At 46.1% G+C, this 23434-nt stretch overlaps 1 protein-coding gene across 1 annotated transcript in view; it reads left to right on the top strand.

The window, feature by feature from the left end:
- The window catches only part of LSMEM1 (leucine rich single-pass membrane protein 1), a 55804-nt gene extending 34806 nt beyond the window's left edge, over positions 1-20998 (top strand). Inside the window, exons 3-4 of the mRNA XM_081331111.1 lie at positions 18938-19078; positions 20389-20998. Coding sequence (XP_081187237.1) covers positions 18938-19078; positions 20389-20552 — 305 coding nt within the window. The 3' untranslated portion in view covers positions 20553-20998. The remainder of the gene's footprint in view (positions 1-18937; positions 19079-20388) is intronic.
- Positions 20999-23434: the final 2436 nt, after the last annotated feature.

Genomic DNA, 23434 nt, shown 5'->3' with positions numbered 1-23434 from the left:
TGGATTTCCATCCTATTAGTGAATTAACTAACATTATCACCAAACCTGATGTAGATTTCCAAGTAGTTACATCAGTAGCAAAACTCGCATCCGCATAAGCAGTTAAAACCAGATCACGATTAGGTTCTAAATATAACGAGTAATGTATTGTTTGTTTTAGATATCTTAATACCCGCTTCACTGCCTGCCAGTGCCTAACAGTAGGTTCGGCATTATATCTAGCTAATTGGTTAACGCTATACGAAATATCTGGCCTAGACCAATTACCTAGATATGAAAGACTACCAATCAAAGACTGATACACAGTTTTGTCAAATGCAGGATTTTTTATATTAAAGGTAAAGGTAAAGGTTCCCCCGCACATGCGTGCTAGTCATTTCCGACTCTAGGGGCTGGTGTTCATCTCCGTTTCAAAGCTGAAGAGACAGCACTTGTCCGAGGATGTCTCTGTGGTCATGTGGCCGGCATGACTAGACGCCAAAGGCGCACAGAACGCTGTTACCTTCCCACTGTAGTGGTCCCTATTTTTCTACTTGCATTTTTACGTGCTTTCGAACTGCTAGGTTGGCAGAAGCTGGGACGAGTAACAGGCGCTCACTCTGTTACGTGGCACTCGGGATTCGACCCGCCAAACTGCCGACCTTCTGATTGACAAGCTCAGTGTCCTAACCCACTGAGCCACCGCATCCCTTTTTTTATATTAGCATGTTTAAAATCCTGTGTCATTGGAGTCTTTGCAGGCTTACAGAGTTCCATGTTGTATCGCTTCAGCAGTTGGCTTATTTTTCCAGCTTGCGATATCTTGTAACCTTTATTGGTCTTTACAATATCCATACCCAAATAGTGATTGATCTCACCTAGATTTCTAATCCTGAACTTCTTTTGCAGTTGAGAAACAATGTTAGTTGCATCCTGTTCAGTCTTAGTAATAATTGCTATGTCATCAGTAAACAGCAACAACAAAGAAATTACACCATTATCTTCCTTCTTAAACAAACATGGATCTGCGATGCTGGCAACAAAGCCCATTGCAGCTAACCCATTTACAATACACTTGTTCCATTCATATCCTGATTGTTTCAAGCCATAAAGACTCTTCTTTAGTTTCCAACAATCAGTTTTCCGGTCTGTTTTTACACCTAGTGGTTTTGTTATATAGATAGTGTGTTGTAAAGGCGCATGCAGATACAGTATGCTGTTTCTACATCTACATGGTTCATTTTGTACCAATTCTTAGCTGCCCAAACTAATGCTGCTCTCAACGTAGTAGGTCTCAGACTAGGTGCAAACACTTCATCATAGTCCTTGTCTGACTGAGCAAATCCTTGAGCAACTAAACGTGCCTTATGGGTAACAGTCCCATCTACACCCCTCTTCAGTTTGTAGACCCACTTGCAACCAATTGCACGCTGTCCTGGTGGAAGTGTAACATTTTCATATACATCTAGATCCTGCAAGGATTTTAACTCTTTATCCATTGCTGCCTTCCATGCACTCTGATCCTTTGCAGGATACAGTTTAATCTCATCAAAGTTAGAAGGCTTAATATTCACCTGACACACAATACTAGCCTTGTATCTATCAGGTGGACGCCTATCACGAGTCGAGCGTCTAGGCAGTACAGGACTTGGTGTTGGACTCTCTTCTTCTACCTCCTCTACCTCCCCTATCGATTCCTCCTCTTTAACGGTTACAGAAGGTTTATCCTCACTTCTTTTTTCAGTATCAGGGGTATCACTAAAAATGATAGGATCAAAACCAACACTTTCCTGCTCCAGTTTGCTCCAACCAACGTGTTCTAGAAACCTAGCACTAGCACTACAGTACACACTAGTGGTACCTTGTTCCCAAAACCTAAATGACCTATGGTTGGACTCATAGCCAACAAAAAACATTTTCTTTGCTCTATGTTGTCCCTTTCGCCTCAGTGGCGATGGAATATGAACCCATGCTGGGACTCCAAATGTGTGTAAGTAACCCAAATCAGGTTTCCTACCATGCCAGCGTGTATATGGTAATTCACCGGTTGTGGAATTAACCACAATGTTTAAGATGTGGTTAGCATACATTGTCGCCTCTCGCCAAAGTTTTTCGGGTAACCCAGAATCAGACAACATTGTTCTAGCCATAGCCTGCAGCGTTTGCCCTTGTCGCTTGATAAACGCATTGTGTTGCGGTCTGTAAGAGGCTGAACGCCTATGTTCAATGCCAGCCTTCTGTAACAGAGCTACAAAACGCTTATTGGTAAACCCAGTACCATTGTCCGTTATAAGGCAAAGAACTTTACGTTTCACTTTCCTTTCAGCAAACTTCAGCCAGTTTGCAAAATACTGGAATGTTTCTGCTTTGGTTTTCATTAAGTAACAGAAACCATAACGTGAATAATGATCCATGATACTCAGGATATAGCAGGCTCCACCAAAACTTGGTTTCATAGGGCCAATGATATCTGCAAACACTACCTCTAAAGGTACAGTGGTCTTAAAACCATTAGTTCTGTTTGCAGGGGTTACCTTGCTTTTCTCTTGGCTACACGCATTACAGTTCTGTTCTGTACCAGCCTACTACCGGCCCTGCAGATAAGGCAGGGACAACCCCTTTTACAAGAAGGCAAGAGGCTGGAACTTAGCCTGCCAAATTTATGGACACAAAAGCAAACAGAGCAAAAACAAGACACGAACCATGAAACAGGAGCTATTCAAACGGTTGCCTTCAGCAAACCAGCCCTCCCACGCATTCCCCTTTTAAACAGTTCAGGGTGTGGCTTCTCTCTGCCTCCTTCCGAGGTGCCCCATTGCCTTCCTCTGTTTACTCCTGATTGACTGCCTCCTGCGTCGGGCGTCCTTGAACAGGGCCAGCTGTGGGTCATCTTCATCCACGCTGTCAGGCTCACACAGCTGGGTCTGCGTCGTAACCAGGTGGGAGGGGCCTGGCTGAGGGCTCTCATCAGCAAGCTCTCCAACCCCCTCAGCAACCTCTCCAACACCCCCCTCCTCCTCCTCTGAATCGTCCGACCCAACTGCCGAACCCACAGGCTGACCGTGAATCACAACAATATCCCGCACCGCAGGGCCCTTCCCCCAGGTTTGCCGATCTGGATGTGGTCGGGATGGAAATTGTTCATGAAAAACGGACACCAAAGCAGGGGCATGAACGGCGGTCGCATCCTCCCAGGTGAAGTCCTCTGGTCCGTAACCTTTCCATTCAATCAGGTACTGGAAACGACCTTTCAGCCAACGGGAGTCCCTGATGCTGGCGACCTCGTACTCGGGGGTGCTGTCTCCATCACGAAGTCCTGATGGGGGAGGTTCTGCTTGGCGGAGTGGACAGGCCGGTTGCTCGGGGACCAACAGAGACCGATGAAAGACTGGGTGCATGCGCAGGGAACGTGGCAGAGTTAAGCGATAGGTGACCGGATTGATGACAACCTCGATTGGGAACGGTCCTAAATATTGGTGATCTAACTTTCTCACCGGCCGTGTTGACGGTAGGTTCCTGGTGGACAACCAGATCCGATCTCCCACCGATAGTGGAGGCGTATCCCGTCTTGACCGATCAGCAAACCTTTTGTAATCGGCCTTGGCCTTCTCTAAGTGATGTCGCACCAATCGATGGAAAACTCTTTGCCACACATGGGTTGCCAGATGTCTTAGTTTCAGACAATGGGGCCCAATTCACTGCTGCTGAATTTCAGGCCTTCCTTAGTGCTAATCTCATCAGACATGCAACGTCTGCACCTTTTCATCCATCTTCTAATGGTCAAGCTGAACGCATGGTGAGGACAACAAAGGAGGCACTCAAGTGCATTGTCACAGGTGACTGGCATCACAGATTGGCAGATTTTTTACTCTGCCAGCATTCTACACCCTGCACTGCCACAGGTAAAAGTCCTGCAGAACTACTTTGGGGGAGGCGTTTGATTACTAAACTGAACAGGTTGCATCCAGACAGAGTGGCAGCAGAAGCCTCTCGACAATTGGGTTTGGGCCAGGAATTATGGCCATGGAAATCTGTGGGTTCCTGGTCAAATTACCAAGGCATCCGGACCCCTATCTTATGAAGTGGGGTTGGAGAGAGGGCGAGTTGTCAGACGACACATTGATCAGCTCAGGAAACGGTTTCCAGAATGGCCACTAAGCGAGGACTGTGTCATAAGTCCCTCCCAAGGTCCTCAAACTTGTGGCTAAGCCAGCCCTAACATGGACTACCAGGACTTTTCCTTCTTAACTGAGATGGAACCAGAGGGAGAACTGGGGAGCTCTGGAGTGCAACATGGACCCCCTGAAGGAGCAAACCAACCGAACTTCAGCAACCGCTGTGCCTACTCTGCCGAACAGTCTGACTCTGGGGTGGGCCAACCTGGAGAGGCCAGCCAGAGTGCATTGAATCCCCTTGACTCAGGAGCACAAGGGGACACAAGTCTACCCAGCCCACTGGGTAAGCTGGTAGACCACAAAGTGATGGGAACTCTGAGACATTCCTCTAGGGCACACAAGCCTCCTTCATATCTTGCAGATTACGTTGTAAAATAAAAAACTATATATTGTTGTAAATCCTGTTGCCACTAGACTACAGAAACTAGTGCTATGATGTAACTGTCTAAAAAGGGCCATTTTGGTAGCCTATTCATTCAGATGTTGTTTAACAACATTGTAGTCCACATTGTTTTTTTTTATTATTATTATCACTTTTACTTTAGTGTGTTTGGATATTGAGTCTTGGCAATTGTTGAGACTAATTGGTGTTATTATGGTCTGATCTAAGAGGGGAGGGGTGTTATGTACTGGGCTTTTTGAGGGAATACCACGTGGGTTGCTGGAGCAGCTAATGGCTCTCCAGCAATCCAGACTACAAGTCTCCTGTGCTGCAATTGGCTATCTCCAGGTGGCAATGGTTGATTCAAACCTATTGGCTGCCGCTTAGGGGCTAGACTATATATTGCAGATGGTTGCAGCCATTTCCTCCAGTACAGTCACAGCACGAATAAACAATGAGTTACCCTGTACTCTGCTTCGCATCTTCATTCCTGCATCAAAGAACCCGCCATTTAATAGTAAGAGAGAGAGAGGGTGTCAAAACCCACTTCAATCCACATTTTAAGAAAGAAACACTCTTGGAGACAAGGTTATCCAAGCAGGAACTTTTACTAAGATATAGAAGATAGAGGGTATAATAGACAGGATCTGATAAATCCCTTCACAGATCGATATTTTTAAATGTCCCCAAGCAAGCTCCACCCCACAGTTAATTTGGTCAGTCACAGATCAGCCAAGTTCCAGGTGGTAAGCCCCTTGTGGGAAAAGGAGAAACATCAGTCCATTCATAGCAGAATCAATCCCATCCCTTCACATTCCATCTGGAGAAACAAACCAGATTTTGGAGGGTTTTTTCCCCCAGCCCCTTTCTTAGTTGCCCGTAAGATAAGAGGGAAAATGCCTCTCATTGACCTTATTGTGATGGATAACAGGCAGGCGAAATAAACAAAAAGTTACATCTAAGGAAAGGAAGTGAAAGCAATAAACCCGCATGTTTCTTCCCTCTCCTCCTTGGGAATGGCAGAATCCAAGGGGGGGTGGGTGAGATTTGGGTTTCCACAGAAAAGAGAGTTAAAAATGAAATATAAATGGATTCTGAAATCCTGCTCCCCTTAAAGATGAGAGAGATCCACTTGTAGAGGAGACAAAATTATAATTGTTAGCCTGGCTTATAGGGGTATTGTGTATGAAACTTCCTGAGCAGCTTCAGTGCTCTGATGTGATGTTTATTGACCCACTCATTTTCTGAGGAGGGAAAATGTTCCAAGCTACTAAATATTGAATTCGCCCATGATACTTTTTAGAATCTAGGATTTCTTTTACTTCGAATTGTTGTTCTCCTTCAACCATGATTGGAGGTGGTGGGGGTGGTGGGTTTTGGCCATAAGGGTGACTGTGTTTCCCTTTTTAGCAAACTGCAGTGAAAGATTGGATATATTTGCCTAAGATTTTTGGGTAGTTCTAATTCTACTGTTACTGGGTTTATGATTCTTTTAATTGGAAAAGGTTCTATATATTTTGGTCCACGTTTTTTGCAGGCCTGTAGAGATTTTAGGTATTTTGTGGATAGTTATACCATCTCTCCTACCCTGAATGGTGTGGGATCGACTCTCTTCTTGTCTGCCTGTGCTTTGTATGCTTGCCTAGCTTCGTCTAAAGCTTTCCTAATGATTGGCCAGGTGCTTTGCAATTGTGCCATTCATTCTTCCAGCAATGGGATTTCCGGTTCGGTTGGGCTTAGTTCTGGCATAGGGTTGAAACTTTGACCGGTGGCTATTTGAAAAGGAGTATAGCCTGTGCTGGAATGGACTGTGTTATTGTAAGCAACTTCTGTGAAAGGGAGTAGATCCATCCAATTTGATTGTTGGAAATTAATAAAACATCTTAAGTATTGCTCAAGTACAGAGTTCCCATGTTCTGATTGACTGTTCCCCTGAGGATGATGACTAGATGTTAGTCCCTGAGTAGTTCCTAAGAGGGATAAAAATTCCTTCCAAAACTTTGATGTAAATTGTACTCCCCTATCAGATATGATGCGTTGAGGTGCCCCATGCAGTCTGTAAATGTGATGCACAAATAGTTTCACTAAGGTTTTTGTGGTGGGAATCTTTTGGCAAGGGATAAAGTGTACCTCTTTAGAAAACAGATCCATAACCCCCCAGATGACAATGTTCCCATTGCTTTCTGGTAATTTCACTATAAAGTCCATTGCTATTTCTTTCCAGGGGGCTGAGGGGTTCACCACTGGTTGTAACAGTCTGGGCAACTTTCCTTGCAGCCTCTTAGCCATCGCACACATTTGGCAGCTGGCCATGTAGCTTCTATGTGTCAGAATCCATTTATATTCCATTCCTAACTCCCTATCTGTGCAAACCTAAATCTCACCCCTTACTGGATTCTGCCATTCCCAAGGAGGGTGTTCTGTACCAGCCTGCTACCGGCCCTGCAGATAAGGCAGGGACATCCCCTTTTACAAGAAGGCAAGAGGCTGGAACTAAGCCTGCCAAATTTATTAACATAAAAACATAAACAGAGCAAAGAGAGCAAACACGAACCATGAAACAGGAACTATTCAAACGGTTGCCTTCAGCAAACCAGCCCTCCCATGCATTCCCCTTTTATACAGTTCAGGGCGTGGCTTCTCTCTGCCTCCTTCCGAGGTGCCCCATTGCCTTCCTCTGTTTACTCCTGATTGACTGCCTCCTGCGTCGGGCGTCCTTGAACAGGGCCAGCTGTGAGTCATCTTCATCCACGCTGTCAGGCTCACACAGCTGGGTCTGCGTCGTAACCAGGTGGGAGGGGCCTGGCTGATGGCTCTCATCAGCAAGCTCTCCAACCCCCTCAGCAACCTCTCCAACACCCCCCTCCTCCTCCTCTGAGTCATCCGACCCAACTGCCGAACCCACAGGCTGACCCTGAATCACAACACTATCCCGCACCGCAGGGCCCTTCCCCCAGGTCTGCCGATCCGGATGCGGTTGGGATGGAAATTGTTCATGAAAAGCGGTCACCAAGGCAGGGGCATGAACAGTGGTCACGTCTTCCCAGGTGAAGTCCTCTGGTCCGTAACCTTTCCATTCAATCAGGTACTGGAAATGACCTTTCAGCCAACGGGAGTCCCTGATGCTGGCGACCTCATACTCGGGGGTGCTGTCTCCATCACGAGGTCCTGATGGGGGAGGTTCCGCTCAGTGGAGTGGACAGGCCGGTTGCTCGGGGACCAACAGAGACCGATGAAAGACTGGGTGCATGCGCAGGGAACGTGGCAGAGTTAAGCGATAGGCGACCGGATTGATGACAGCCTCGACTGGGAACGGTCCTAAATATCGGTGATCTAACTTTCTCACCAGCTGTGTTGATGGTAGGTTCCTGGTGGACAACCAGACCCGATCTCCCACCGATAGTGGAGGCATATCCCGTCTTGACTGATCAGCAAACCTTTTGTAATCGGCCTTGGCCTTCTCTAACTGACGTCACACCAATTGATGGATCGCCTGTAACTCTGCCATGAAGTCATTCGCTGCCGGCTCCGGTGAGTCCACGGGAGAAAGGGGGAAAAACCGGGGGTGATATCCCACATTGGCCAAGAACGGTGTCATCTGTGTGGAGGTGTGCTGCGAATTTTTAAATGCAAACTCAGCTGTGGCCAGATAGTCCACCCAATTGTTTTGCTGCAGATTGACGTAGCAGCGCAGATATTGTTCCAGGATACCGATGACCTTCTCGGTTCCCCCGTCAGTTTGAGGATGATGCGCGGACGAGAGGCAAATCTTGATATCCAACGCATGCATCAACTCCTGCCAGAAGCGGGCTGTAAACTGGGCCCCCCTATCAGAGACGACTCTATCAGGGAGGCCGTGCAGCCGAAACACCTGCTGAATGAACATACGACTAGTGGTGCAGGCTGACGGTAAGCCGCAACAGGGGATGAAGTGCACCATCTTGGTCAGCATGTCCACCACCACATACACTGTCGTAAAACCAGAGGATGGGGTAAATCCGTCAGAAAGTCCATGGACACAGCCCCCCAGGGTCTTTTGGGTGTCGGCAAGGGCTGCAGTAATCCAGACTGGGCCCCTGTTGCTGACTTGGCCTGCCTGCATGGGATGCAGGAAGTGACATAGGACTGGATGCCGTGTCGGACTCGGGGCCACCAGAAGGTACGGGAGACCAGGTTCAGAGTCTTGAACAGGCCAAAATGCCCCGCCGCCGGGTTATCGTGACACTGGCTGAGTCCCCTGAGTGGCCCTCCCGGAACGTAGAGCTGGTCACGATAATACAAGAGTCCATCCGCGACTGTCCAAGGAGAATCTGGCCCCACCTCCTCCTGCTGAGCCACCCACACCTCCTGCTGCTGTGCCTCCTGGATCCGAGCCCGTATATCAACCGGCTCCCGCACCGCAGCAAAAGACTCGACGGGGATCACTGTCCTGGGCAGAAGCTTGTCTTCCACTCGGGAATATTCGGGCTTCCTGGACAGAGCATCCGCTCTTTGATTGTGCCCGCTAGGTATGTACCGAACTTGGAAGTCGAACCTTGCAAAGAAAAGAGACCACCGGATCTGGCGTTGGATCAAATTCTGAGGAGTCTGCAGGCTTTCCAAATTCTTATGGTCCGTCTGGACCTCGATTTGATGCCGCGCTCCCTCCAGATGATGCCTCCAGGCCTCGAACGCCACTTTGATGGCCAGCAGCTCCTTCTCCCAGATTGTATAATTGCGCTCCGAAGGGTTCAGTTTTCGTGAATGGTACGCGCAAGGGAAGAGGGTACCGCTGGGCGTCGTTGCCTGGAGTAACACCGCCCCAATGGCAATGTCGGAGGCATCTGCCTCCACGACAAACGGCCGTTGCGGGTCAGGATGCTTCAAGATGGGCTCCTTCATGAAGGCTTCCTTCAAAGTCTGTAAAGCCCATTGTTCTGGAGCATTCCACTGGAACCGAGTCTTCTTCTGCAGGAGCCGGGTGAGGGGGGCTGTCAAGGCAGCAAACCCAGGGATGAAAGCTCGGTAATATTTGGCAAACCCAAGAAGTCGCTGAACATCCTTCACGCGACGCAGGGGTTGACAACTCTGCAAAGACTCAACCTTTCTCGGCTCCATGGCGATGCCCTCAGGAGAAATGTGGTGACCCAGGAAATCGATGGTCACCCGGTAGAACTGGCACTTCTCCAACTTGGCAAACAGCCGATGTTCTCGGAGGCGCTGCAGGACCTGATGGAGATGCTGATGGTACACGTCACGCGACGGGGAGTAGATCAGTATGTCGTCCAAGTAGATCACGACAAACTGATCCAACAAATCCCGGAAAATGTCGTTCATAAAATGCTGAAATATGGCGGGGGCATTGGTCAGGCCAAACGGCATCACCGTGTACTCAAAATGTCCGTAACGAGTACCAAATGCCGTCTTCCACTCATCACCCGGCCGAACCCTGACGAGGTTGTAAGCTCCACGCAGGTCCAGTTTTGTGAAGATCTTAGCCTCCTGGAGTCGGTCCAAGAGTTCGGGGATGAGGGGCAGAGGGTAACGATTGCGCACCGTGATAGCGTTGAGTTTCCTATAATCGCAGCAAAGCCGCAATTCACCCGACTTCTTTTTGACGAAGAGCCGTAATTGGCCCAGACAGGAGCACTCGACCATCGATAGTCTCCACTAACATGGGCGGATCCACTGGGCACTGGGGAACAGCCCATTTGGCCACAAATGCTGAGTCCATAAAATTTGTAGTGGCCCCAGAGTCAATTAAGGCATGGACTGGAATCCCCTCTGGCTTGCCAGGAAGGATCAGACGTGCCTCCAATATCAGATGCTGTGGAGGGCCACAGGCAGCATCGGAAAGACGTCGCTCAGTGTTGTTCTGGGACGCCCGATCTATCACACCGTCTAGATCGGGCTCGGGGCGTTTCCCGACAGAAAATTAGGGGACTTTCTCAGGGCAGACTCGGTCACTGATGCCCGCTGTCACTTCTTTGGGCAAAAAGCAGCCAAATGCGCAGGGTCCCCGCAGTAAAAACACAACCCCTCCGATCGTCATCTGTTCATTTCAGTCACCGATAGACGAGACCTGGCAGCACCCAGCTCCATTGGCTCCTCCCTTTGACCTGGGGTCTCACGCACAACAGGGGCTGCAGGGGTCTGTGGGGTGGCACGGCGACTCCTTCGCTGCTGCAACCGAGCATCGATCCGCAGGCAGAGATGGATCAGCCCATTCAGGTCTGAGGGAATATCCACACGGGCCAGCTCATCCAACATCTCCTCTGACAATCCATCCTAAGCGCAGCCTCATTCCAGGCGGAAAATCGCTGATATGGCCCTGTAGGGGGCGTTGACCCTGCCTCAGAGCTTTCAGGCATCGAGTAGCAGTCTGCGTCTTTATAGGGTCCTCATACATCAGATGCATATGATCACAAAACCCCACAAAGTTGTCCAACAATGGACTAGGTTGAGCCAGCAGAGGCATGCCCCAACGAGCTGCATCACCCAAAAGAAGGCTTAACACAAACCCCACCTTATCCCGGTCAGTGGGGAAATCAGCTGCTCTCATGCTGATAAAGAGCTGGCATTGTCCCAGGAAAGCAGGAAACAGTTCTGGATTGCCAGTAAATTTATCCGGCATCTCAACTTGGCATTTTCTCCTGGGTGGGGGTGATGGTGGGGGTGCAGCATGGACCTGAGCTTGCAATTGAGCCACCTGAGCTGCCAACAAAGTGAGTTGCTGGGCGAGCTGGGCATTCTCAGCACGTAGCTGCTCCATAATAATAGTAAGGGGTGGGAGGCTGAAGGCAAACTGTTCTGTACCAGCCTGCTACTGGTCCTGCAGATAAGGCAGGGACAACCCCTTTTACAAGAAGGCAAGAGGCTGGAACTAAGCCTGCCAAATTTATTAACATAAAAACATAAACAGAGCAAAGAGAGCAAACACGAACCATGAAACAGGAACTATTCAAACGGTTGCCTTCAGCAAACCACGCATTCCCCTTTTATACAGTTCAGGGCGTGGCTTCTCTCTGCCTCCTTCCGAGGTGCCCCATTGCCTTCCTCTGTTTACTCCTGATTGACTGCCTCCTGCGTCGGGCGTCCTTGAACAGGGCCAGCTGTGGGTCATCTTCATCCACGCTGTCAGGCTCACACAGCTGGGTCTGCGTCGTGACCAGGTGGGAGGGGCCTGGCTGAGGGCTCTCATCAGCAAGCTCTCCAACCCCCTCAGCAACCTCTCCAACACCCCCCTCCTCCTCCTCTGAGTCATCCGACCCAACTGCCGAACCCACAGGCTGACCCTGAATCACAACAGAGGGGAAGAGAAGATGTTAATTGGCCATCCCTATCCTTTAGATAAGGGACGCGGTGGCTCAGTGGGTTAGGATGCTGAGCTTGTCGATCAGAAGATTGGCAGTTTGGCGGGTCGAATCCCGAGTGCCGTGCAACAGATTGAGCACCTGTTACTCGTCCCAGCTTCTGCCAAAGTAGCAGTTTGAAAGCATATAATAATGCAAGTAGAAAAATAGGGACCACTACGGTGGGAAGGTAACAGCGTTCTGTGCACCTTTGGCATCTAGTCATGCTGGCCACATGACCATGGAAATGTCCTCGGACAAGTGCTGGCTTTTCAGCTTTGAAACGAGGGTTGGAAATGACTAGCACGCATGTAAGGGGGAACCTTTACCTTTACCTTTTATCCATTAGATGCAAGGTTGTTTATTCAGCCTGCCTGGGGGCTATCATCAAAGACCAGGGAAAGAACCTTTGAACTGAGAAGAACAAAGAAAGAGGGGGGGGATTCTGGTTTGTATCTCCGATTTGGAATTTGAAGGGGAGGAAGCAACGTTGTAAATGCATGAAGTTTCTCTTTTCCCATGAAGGGTTTTGACACATGAAACCTAACTGATCCGGGACTGACCAAATGGACTGAGAGGAGGGGTTTTTACTCAGAGATACTTTAAAAGTATCGATATGCAACACAGTTTCCAGATTATTCTAGATTATTCATTGTCAACCATGTTTTAGTAAAAGTTCCTATTTGGACAATCCTGTCTCCAAGAGTCCTTCCTTCCTAAGATGTGGATTGGGGTGGGTCCTGACATTAGACAGGATCTGCATTAAGAGTCAACCTGGAAGGAAACACCTTACCGGGGGACTTTGCAAAAAATACAATGTCTAACGACGAGGCAAGGGATGAGGAAAGCCCCATGGAAAGGGAGTTTTCCCCCCGAACGAAACCCCATCAACAATCGAAAGCTGAAGCATCATATTCCTCCGGGGAAGAGGTGGAGGAGACGCACAACTGCAAACCACAGTGGTTGATGGGCATTGGAAGGAAAAGCAAGTGGGAAAAAGCATCGAACAAAGTGACCCTGAGATGGGACGGTCACCAAACCAAATGAAGGCAAGAGATGGCCAGCTCCCTGCACATCAGTGGAGTGGAACCTAGAGAGAGCTATTGACCTGATGAAGAAAACCCTTAGCTCACTAAGAGAGAAGAAACCTGAATACTGCAGCCGCAGCAGCGCCTGGGGCCACAATTGGAGAGACAGTGAGGGGATCCAGAATCTGCAACACTGCGGCCGTCCGCTGGACCAGGAGCTGCCGCCTGAGCAGCACCCGCCCTCCACAGAACCATCAGGATGAGGGGCAATACTGCCTGCTGCACAATGATCCATTCAAAGACTACCACCCCTGGAAGCAAAATTCAGGGGAGAGTCACAACGCTTGGGGTTTTTCCAAAATGAAGTCCTCAGCTATATGGAAGAATATGGATGAGACATCCCCAGTGACAAAGCCCGCATCCGTATCGTGCAATCTGCCTTAGACGGACTGACTGCAGACTGGGTGGTGAACCTGCATGACTCCAACACCCCAGAACTCAACGATTTCAACCGATTCATGTCATCCTTGAGGAGGCAGTTTGAGGATCCTTTGGCTGATCATAAGGCCCGGGAGAGAATCAAAACAGTGAGGCAGGGCAGACGGCGGGTGGCTGAATATACCCAAAATTACGAGCCATTGCCAGCAAGCTGAACTGGCCGGAAGACATCAGCCATTTCAAAGGTGGACTAAACTATGACCTGTATGACACTTACCTGCCTCGAGGAGACGCACACCATCTCGATGACTGGTATGTCCTGGTATAGACCTACTAAAGAGGCACCACTGGGAAAAACCATGGGGCCGCCCACCGCCCGAGCAAACAAGCAAGCATGGCTAAGAAATCAACAGGTTGTTTCAAATGTGGGAGAGAGGGCCACCACGCTGCAGAATGCTGCTCAAAAGCCCCTCATTGCAAATCAGAGACATCACCCTCCAGGAGACCGGGGAAGTCCCAAGGCAACCCAAAAGAACCTGCCATGAGGGGGACAGAGGCTGTTCAGTCCCCATCCTGTGCCAAGAATTGGGAGGGGATTCCGGCCTACAGCACAGGGGCAGTGGACACCTCGGAAGACAGCTCGGAGGGAGAACCATTGGTAAGTGGATCCATTCCACCCATCCTTAAGACAGTGACTATATTAGCTTCCTCCATGCCCGAAGCTGTCAAAGTAAAAGTCCTAATAGAATCTTGCTGCACCCACTAGTGGGGAATTTGTGCATCCCAATGAGGAGACTAAAACAAACAATCTCCTTTGGCCATTTAGATGGGTCAATAGCAGTGGGGGGTCCCAGCTACCCTAGCCACCTTACCAATTCACCTGTTCCTGGAGACTCATGAGGAAGACATAACGTTTGTAGTGGCCCCAGGCATGGAATGCCCAATGATTTTAGGACTGGAATGCTTAAAGAAATGGAATCCCTGGGTAAATTGGAGGACAGCAGAACTCAACTATGCTCTACGCATAGGAACTTAAAACCCCAAAGCACCGCCCTAACCCGAAAAGAGGATACAGCATCAGTGGGGGAAGAGAAGGGGTTACCAGAAATACCGGAAGAATACAGGGACCTTGCTGAAGCTTTCAGTGAGGAACGGACAGATGAGCTTCCCCCTCACCAGCCCACAGACTGTGCTATAGAATTCAAACCCGGGGCAAAACTCCTGAAGCCCAGGATGTATGCCTTCAGCCCAAAAGAAACGGTGGAGATGGAAAGATTCATAAATAAAAACTTAGAAAGGGGGGTTATTGAGCTTGCCAAACCCAAAGTGGCTGCCCTGGTCCTGTTCAGGGAGAAGAAGGATGGCTCGCTTCGCTTGTGTGTCGATTACCGCTCCCTTAACACAATTAGTGAATGTAACCTGTATCCCCTACCCCAATGAAGGATATGCTATCCCACCTATTAAAAGGAAGGATTTTTACCAAATTAGACCTAAGAGAAGCATACTACCACATTAGGATTAGGGAAGGAGATGAATGGAAGACTGCATTCAATTGCCTAATGGGTTGCTACCAGTTCAAAGTCCTGCCATTTGGACTGCAAGGGCCCCCCACAGTTTTTATGCAATTAATTAATGATGTGCTAAGAGAGCACCTATATAAGGGGGTCCCGGTTTACTTAGATGACATAATTATCTTCACTGAGACCAAAGAGGAACATATTAACTTAGTCAGAGCAGTTCTGAAAAAGTTGCAGGCCGCCCACCTATATGCTAAACTATCAAAATGTGAATTCCAGCAGGAAAGAATAGACTACCTGGGGTATCACATATCCCTGCAGGGCATTGAAATCGACCCTGCGAAAGTCAGGGCAGTATTAGAATGGGCACCCCCCCACACATGGAAGCAATTGCAAAGCTTCCTAGGGTTTGCAAACTTCTACCACCAATTCATCCCTTTGTTTGCCCAAATAGCCCTGCTGCTCACAAACCTGTTGAAAACAAGGGGGGTCCCCATTGAAACCCAGCCAGCCCCTGAAGTGGACAATGGAATGTCAAGCAGCATTTGAGAGGCTAAAGAGGCATTTTTCTGCCAAACCTGTCCTGAGACATCCAGATCCCGATAAACCTTTTGTAATACAGGCAGACACAAATGATGTGGTGGTGGGAGCTGTATTATTACAGGAAAATGATGAGGGGGCATTGCAACCATGTGCATATACATCCAGGAAACTCACGGAGACGTTGGCCCATATGGGAAAAGGAGGCATATTCTGTGCGATGGTCATTACTTACATGGCGCCAGTTCCTTGAATGAAATAAAATCCCCTTCCAGGTCTGGACAGACCACAAAAATTTGGAGGCACTAAAAACACCCAGGAAACTCACTCCTAAGCAAGCCCGCTGGTCCCAACATTTTCACTGATTCTGTTTCACTCTCAAACATTTACTGGGGGGGGGGAAAAGAATTTTTTGGTGGATGCATTATCTCGCATGCCCCAATATAATAGCACACGGGTTACTGATTCTAAACCACTCATGCCCGAACAACAACTGGCAGCACCAGTCACCACCAGGACCCAAGCAAAAATGAAGCCGCGGGTGGATAGCCAAACTGGAATAGAATTCCGAAAGTCTTTGGAAACTGATGAATGGTTCCAGAAAAATAGACATATGTGCACAATTAAAGATGGACTACCCTGGGTGGGTGAGAAGCTATACATACCTGCCACGCAGAGGATCAATTTCATGCAGCTGTTTCATGATACAAAATCAGCAGGACATTTTGGATTTGTAAAAACCCTACACTTAACTAAAAGGCAATTTTGGTGGCCATCCATGAAAAAGGACATAGAAAGATATGTGGGCAGCTGTCAAATTTGCACCAAGAGGTATTCTATGCCTGGGGCCACTACGAATGTTATGTCTTCCTTGTGGGTCCCCAGGGACAGGTGAACTGGTAAGGCGGCTAGGGTAGCTGGTACCCCCCCTGCTATGGACCTAAATAACTGGCCAAAGGATATTGGTTGCTTTAGTCTCCTCACCAAAATACCCAAATTCCCCACAAGCATCGGGCTAATGAGGCAGCGGGTGCAGCCAGAATCTATTGAGTCTTTCACTTTGACAGCTTCTGGCATGGAGGGAGCTAATATAGTCACTGTCTTGAGGATGGGTGGAATGGATCCACTGACCAGGGTTTCACCCTCCGAGCCGTCCTCTGAGGTGTCCACCACCCCTGCGGTGTAGGCCGGAGTTCTCTCCCATTCCTTTGCAGTGCTTTTGGATTCTGCAGCCTCTATCCCCCACATGGCGGGTTCCTTTGGTTTGGCTGGGGACTTCCCTGATCTCCTGGCTGGTAATGAGTCTGATTTGTGCTGAGGGGCTTTTGAGCGGCATTCTGCAGTGCGGTGGCCCTTGAATCAGCATTTGAATCAGCCCGTTGATTTCTTAGCTGTAGCTGGTGGTTTCTCTGGCTCGCGTGTTTGCTCAGGCGGCAGGCGGGCCCATGGTTTCCCTCGGCAGTGCCTCTTCAGTAGGTCTATCTCTGCCAGGACGTACCAGTCATCGAGGTGGTGTGGGTCTCCTCAAGGCAGGCAAGCATCATACAGGTCGTAGTTTAGCCCATCTTTGAAATGGCTAAGGAGGATGTCTTCTGGCCAGTTCAGCTTGTTGGCAATGGCCTGGAATTCATGTGTATATTCAGCCACCCACCGTCTGCCCTGCCTCACCATTTTTATTCTCTCCCGGGCCTCATGATCAGCCAAAGGGTCCTCAAATTGCCTCCTCAAGGATGACATGAATCGGTTGAAGTCATTGATTTCTGGGGCATTGGAGTCATGCAGGTTCACCACCCAGTCTGCAGCCGGTCTGTCCAGGGCAGATTGCACAATGTGGATGCGGGCTTTGTCTCTGGGGATGTCCTGTTCATATTCTTCCATATAACTGAGGACTTGAGTTAGGAAAAACCCCAAGCGTGGTGGCTCCCCCTTGAATTTTACTTTCAGAGGTGGGAATCTTTGAATGGATCAGTGCCTACGCCACTGGTGGAATTGCCCCCCATCCTGATCCCCGTCTGTGGGTCAGCGGAGGGTGGATGCTGCTGAGGTGGTAGCTCCAGGTTCAGCGGACGCCCCCAGTGCTACAGGTTCCAGATCTCCCCCACTGTTTCTTCATCTGTAGCTCCAGGCGCTGGTGTGACTGCGGGACTCAGGTTTCTCCTCCCTTAGTGAGCCCAGGGTTTTTTTCATCAGGTCGATAGCTTTCTCGAGGATCCAGTCTGCATGTGGTGCATAACTCCCGTCCTCTTCACTGACGTGCAGGGAGCTCTCCATCTCTTGCTTCTATTTGGGTTGATGGCCGCCCTGCCTCAGGGTAACTTTCCTCGATGCCTTTTCCCACTCGCTTTTCCTTCCAACACCCATCAATCACCGGGGTTTGCAGTCACGCGTCTCCACCACCTCTTCCCCAGAGGAATATGCTGCTTCTGCTTCCAATAGTTGATGTCAGTCAGGGGGAAAGTTCCCTTTCCATGGGGCTTCCCTCCTTCCCTGCCTCATCGTTGGACATTTTATTTTTTGCAAAGTCCCCTAGTAAGTTTCTTCCTTCCAGGTTGACTCTGAATGCAGATCCTGTCTAATGTCAGAACCCACTTCAATCCACATCTTAAGAAAGAAACACTCTTGGAGACAAGGTTATCCAAGCAGGAACTTTTATTAAGATATAGAAGATAAAGGGTATAATAGGCAGGATCTGAGAAATCCCTTCACAGCTCAATATTTTTAAATGTCCCCAAGCAAGCTCCACCCCACAGTTCATTTGGTCAGTTCCGGATCAGCCATGTTCCAGGTGGTAAGCCCCTCGTGAGAAAAGGAGAAACATCAGTCCATTCATAGCAGAATCAATCCCACCCTTTCACATTCCATCTGGAGAAACAAACCAGATTCTGGAGGGTTTTTTCCCCCAGCCCCTTTCTTAGTTCCCTGTAAGATGAGAGGGAAAATGCCTCTCATTGACCTTATTGTGATGGATAACAGGCAGGCAAAATAAACAAAAAGTTACATCTAAGGAAAGGAAGTGAAAGCAATAAACCCGCATGTTTCTTCCCTCTCCTCCTTGGGAATCACAGAATCCAAGGTGTGTGTGGGGGGGAGATTTGGGTTTGCACAGAAAAGAGAGTTAAAAATGAAATATAAATGGATTCTGACGGGGGGGAGGGAGTGAGGGAGAGAGAGAGTGCTTATATTAGCTGTAAATTTGTTATGGGGCAGATTATTTTTTCTATTAGTTTTTTCTGTGTACAAGGCTATTATTGTTAACCTATGACCATGTTTTTAAAGACACATTTTCTATCTGCAATAGTGGCAAACATTTTCTGTCTCTATGTATTTTATATAATTAATTGTGAAATAAACAAGTTCTGGTGTAGAATTTTAATATTTATAAAATGTTACAAGATGTAATTTAGTTTATTTGGCTGATATTCTTGTAAGGGGAATAATTGGATTAAGATCAACAAATATGATTTATTTATTCCATGGAATTAAAACAATTTATAATATTTATTCTTAATGTTCATTATAAGATTTTATCTTAGATTTTTTTTCATAGTGGTCTGCGAAGACAACATATATAGTAATGAGTGTCCAATAATGCAAAGGGGCGTAAGATGTCAAAGCTGCTACTTTGTCACATTAATCATAATTTTAATTGTCAGCCTGGCACTTGTTTCCTTTGTAATAATCTTAATAGGTAAGTAAATACACCTTAATTTTTAGGATATTGATTGTAATGGATGACTAAGCTAGATGTTAATATCATGTTTTATGCTTTATAGCATGTTCTCTTCATAAACAAAATATGAACAAATGAATGCATATTGTATGCTGATTGTATGAAAGCCCTTTAACAGTGGTTGTATATTCAGGAGCTTTAGAGCAACAGAAATTTAAAGTCTTTTACTGACTCAGCATTGACTTGTTTTACAGTTGGAGTGATAGAATCGTGGTAATATACAATAACTTTATTAACCTTCCTTCTGGTATTGTTTTATTTATTTATTAATTTTTGTGTTTTTTTAAAAAAATCCTGATTTTCTACCATAAGTCATTTAAAGTGTTTAACAAAAAATATTCAAGCAGTTACAATAATTTAAAACAATTTAAAAGACATGAAAGATTAGGAGCTTGTTAAACTAGCTTATCATTACATTTGAAAGCTATAATGAATTATTGACCAAACCTTGAATAGTACAGAATTCTATAGGAATTTTTTTTTTGTAGGAAAATCCCAGTTCCATGTGGATGCTGGTTTGGTTTCAGGAAGAAGCAGTACTTCTCTAAAAGAGAGAAGCAGCAACCATAACTCTCTAACACATCTTAATAAATGGGAACATTTATGATGAAGCTGATAGTCAATTTGGTTCTTTGATCCCAAGCTGCTTACAGCTTTCAGTCATATGAATTATCTTGAATTGCACCTAGAAAAAGATTCATATATAATTGAAATAAAAATGGTGTGATGCTTCCTATTTTTCTAATTCCAACTAGAGTTCCAGCAGTTGGACTAATTTTGGACTAATTCCAGCTTGTGAAGGGTCTTCGATGGCAGCCTTCAGCACAGAGTTTACAGTAAAGTAGCTGAGAAATTATAATGGTTTCTGGATTATATCAGCATATGTCTTGTGTTAAAAACTAGATAAACTGAAAAAAGCTATGCCATTACATTTCTTCAGATACTGAGTTGAGAAGCCATACTGTCTCAATCTATCCTTTATATTTTACTATGGACTGATGGAAAGTAGTGAATGTTGGGCCATTTGCCCAACATTCTGTAGTTAGGATTTTAACTATGCTAAGTTAGCATGATTGCCACTGAACATACAGTATACTAGCAACAGAGCAACTTGTTATAAAACATTATATATTGCATTTCAATTACACTTAGACTTGTGTTTAAAATGGGATTTAATAGCTTTGTAACAATAATCATGGAGTTTGACACAGTAAGATTTGTTTAAACATAATCATTTCTTTCTCTTTGTTTCTTTTTTTTTGTAACAGTACACACTGGAGAGAAGATGGATGAAGTTTCAAGAAAAATAATACTACAAAGGAGAAGTATTGATGATCTCAAGAAATTAAATGACATGATATTACAATACTTTAACCAGACAGAAACAATAGAGATTACAGGAAATTTCAGCACAATGCTCAAGGACAATTGAGGCCTGACTTTTCAGGCTACTAATGACAGGAGGTCCCTCTGCTATGAAATTCACTCTCAAGTTGCTTATCAAATGTTGGATATATTCTATTTAACAAAGATTTCTATTAATCATTCTATAATATTCAGGTAAAGCTTGGCAAAATCAAGCTGTTTTTTAATGATGGATTTTCTGTAGCATTGATTTTTCTAAGTCCATGCTCACTCATGTGGTTATTATCACTTAGATCAGGGGGCCCCACCCCCTGGTCCATGGACTGGTACCGGGCTGCAGCATGCCAGCAACTGGGCCACACAAACAAGCAAAGCCCCATCTCCGGGATGCAGGCAGCACACAAAACCATACACCCTCCATGTAACCAGTCCCTGGTGCCCAAAGGTTGGGGACCTCTGACTTAGATGGATGAGCTTATGACAAGTACTATAGCCATGACAACATCTGGACTACCAAATGGGAATTGTGTTTTGTTCACATTTTTTAGATTAGTATATATATTAAATAAACTTGCATCATGAGATAGAAAGAAAGGAGAATGCATTGTTAATTTGAAAAGAAGCACTTTGGAATCAGGCTGCTCAGTATTCAAAAAAACCAGCTATTACTTAGGTTCCAGTTGTCTGGCATCACTGCAGTTTGTGCCTCCAGCCAAAGGAGAAGAAAAAGCAGAAGTTTACATGAATTATCTGATTTCCAGAGTTTGAGATTACCACAAAAGATTCATATAAAGAAAGGAACTGTAAACAACTACAGAATCAGCTGAAGAATTTATATCTCATAACAGATTTATGGAAAGTCTTCCCGTGTGCCTTTTATTTCACATTATGCTCATTTGAAGTATTGAATGGCAATGAGTTCATTCTTGAAACAGCAATCTCACTTCTAATTCTAAAACAAATCCAATTTGCAAATTGATGGAACATAATTACGGTTTCTTTGGTTTTCCACTGGTGTAATTTCCTTTTCAACCTACTATTCTTTTTTACATATTGCAGGATATAGGGGGTTTTCTTGCAGGTTGCTGTAGCAGAATATTTAAATAGTGGGTTAAAGAAACAAGAAACACTTTTTCTCAGGATTTATGATAATTTATGAACTGGCTAAACCAGGATATTTGAAACTTTTTCAAGTTCTAGTAGTTTAAAAAAAAGAAAGAAAGAATCTTTAACAGTAAAAATTGACAATAAAGTGAAAATGGCATTAATTGTCACCTATCCACACCAAAAGGGCTGAGAAGGAGTTACTATCCGGAAAGACTCCCTAATTCAGTCTATCCAAAACTTCCCATTTATTGTTTGGGAGAAGGGGAACATGATTGGGGCAGGATGAGTTTACAGAAAGCAGGGCAAGCATAACAAAATGGCTGAAGCATTTTCTCAGATAAGGGCTGACTTTTGTCCTCTCAAAAAAATTGCTATTGATGTTCCTGATACTTTCATTCAACTGATTTTTTAAAAAAACCCAAAACAAAACAAGAATCTAAAGAGCATCATATTTAGCTTTCTTTGCATGAAGAATATTAAAGATATTGCTGTTATGTAAAAATAGCATATTTAAAAAATAGCATATTGAAAACAAAGACATGCTCCAAAAGTTAACATGAGTTTGTCAAAAACAAATCATGCCAAACAAATCTTATTGCATTCTTTGAAAAGGTGACAAAATTAGTGGACCAGAGGAATGCTGTGAATATAATTTAGTTGGACTTCAGTAAGGCATTTGATAAAGTAGACCCCAACCTACTACTAGATAAGACAGAAAAATATGGGTTAGACAGCATCACCACCAGATGGATTCATAACTGGAGGGAAGTATGCAGCAGGGTATCCCAAGGTTCTGTTTTAGGGCCAGTATTCTTCAACGTCTTCATCAATTATTTGGATGAGGGAATAGATGGGGAACTCATCAAATTTGCAGATGATACCAAGCTGGCAGGAATATCCAACACTCCAGAAGATAGGCTTAAGATATAGAAGTATCTTGACAGACTTGAACAGTGGGCACTAACAAAATGAAATTCAATGGTGAAAAAAGTAAGGTTCCACATTTAGGCAAGAAAATCCAAATGCACAGGTACAGTATAGGTGGTACCTCACTCAATAGTAGTAACTGTGAGAGGGATCTCAATGTCCAAGTGGACAATCACTCAAATATGAGCCAGTAGTGTGCTGTAGTTGCCAAAAAAGCCAACACAGTTCTAGGATACATTAACAGAGGGATAGAATCAAGATTATGTGAAGTGTTAATACCACTTTATAATGCCTTGGTAAGGCCACACTTGGAATATTGCATCTAGTTTTGGTCACCACAATGTAAAAAAGATGTTGAGACTCTAGAAAGAGTACAGAGAAGACCAACAAAGATGAACGGGGACTGGAGGCTAAAACATATGAAGAACAGTTGCTGGAATTGGGTATGTCTAGTTTAATGAAGTAGGGACGCGGTGGCTCAGTGGGTTAGGACGCTGAGCTTGTCGATCAGAAGGTCGGCAGTTTGGCAGGTCGAATCCCGAGTGCCGCGTAACAGAGTGAGTGCCTGTTACTCGTCCCAGCTTCTGCCAACCTAGCAGTTCGAAAGCATGTAAAAATGCAAGTAGAAAAATAGGGACCACTATGGTGGGAAGGTAACAGCGTTCTGTGCGCCTTTGGCGTCTAGTCATGCCGGCCACATGACCACGGAGACGTCCTTGGACAAGCGCTGGCTCTTCGGCTTTGAAACAGAGATGAGCACCGGCCCCTAGAGTCGGGGGAACCTTTACCTTTTAGTTTAATGAAAAGAAGGACTAGGGGTGACATGATAGCAATATTCTAATATCTCAGGAGTTGCCACAAAGAAGAGGGAGTCAAGCTATTCTCCAAAGCACCTAAGGGCAGGACAAGAAGCAA

The sequence above is a fragment of the Vipera berus genome (genome assembly GCF_964194415.1).
Source record: "Vipera berus genome assembly, chromosome: 6".
Classification (NCBI taxonomy): domain Eukaryota; kingdom Metazoa; phylum Chordata; class Lepidosauria; order Squamata; family Viperidae; genus Vipera; species Vipera berus.
Note: the sequence above shows the minus strand (reverse complement) of the source record. Positions and strands in the feature narration are given on the sequence as shown.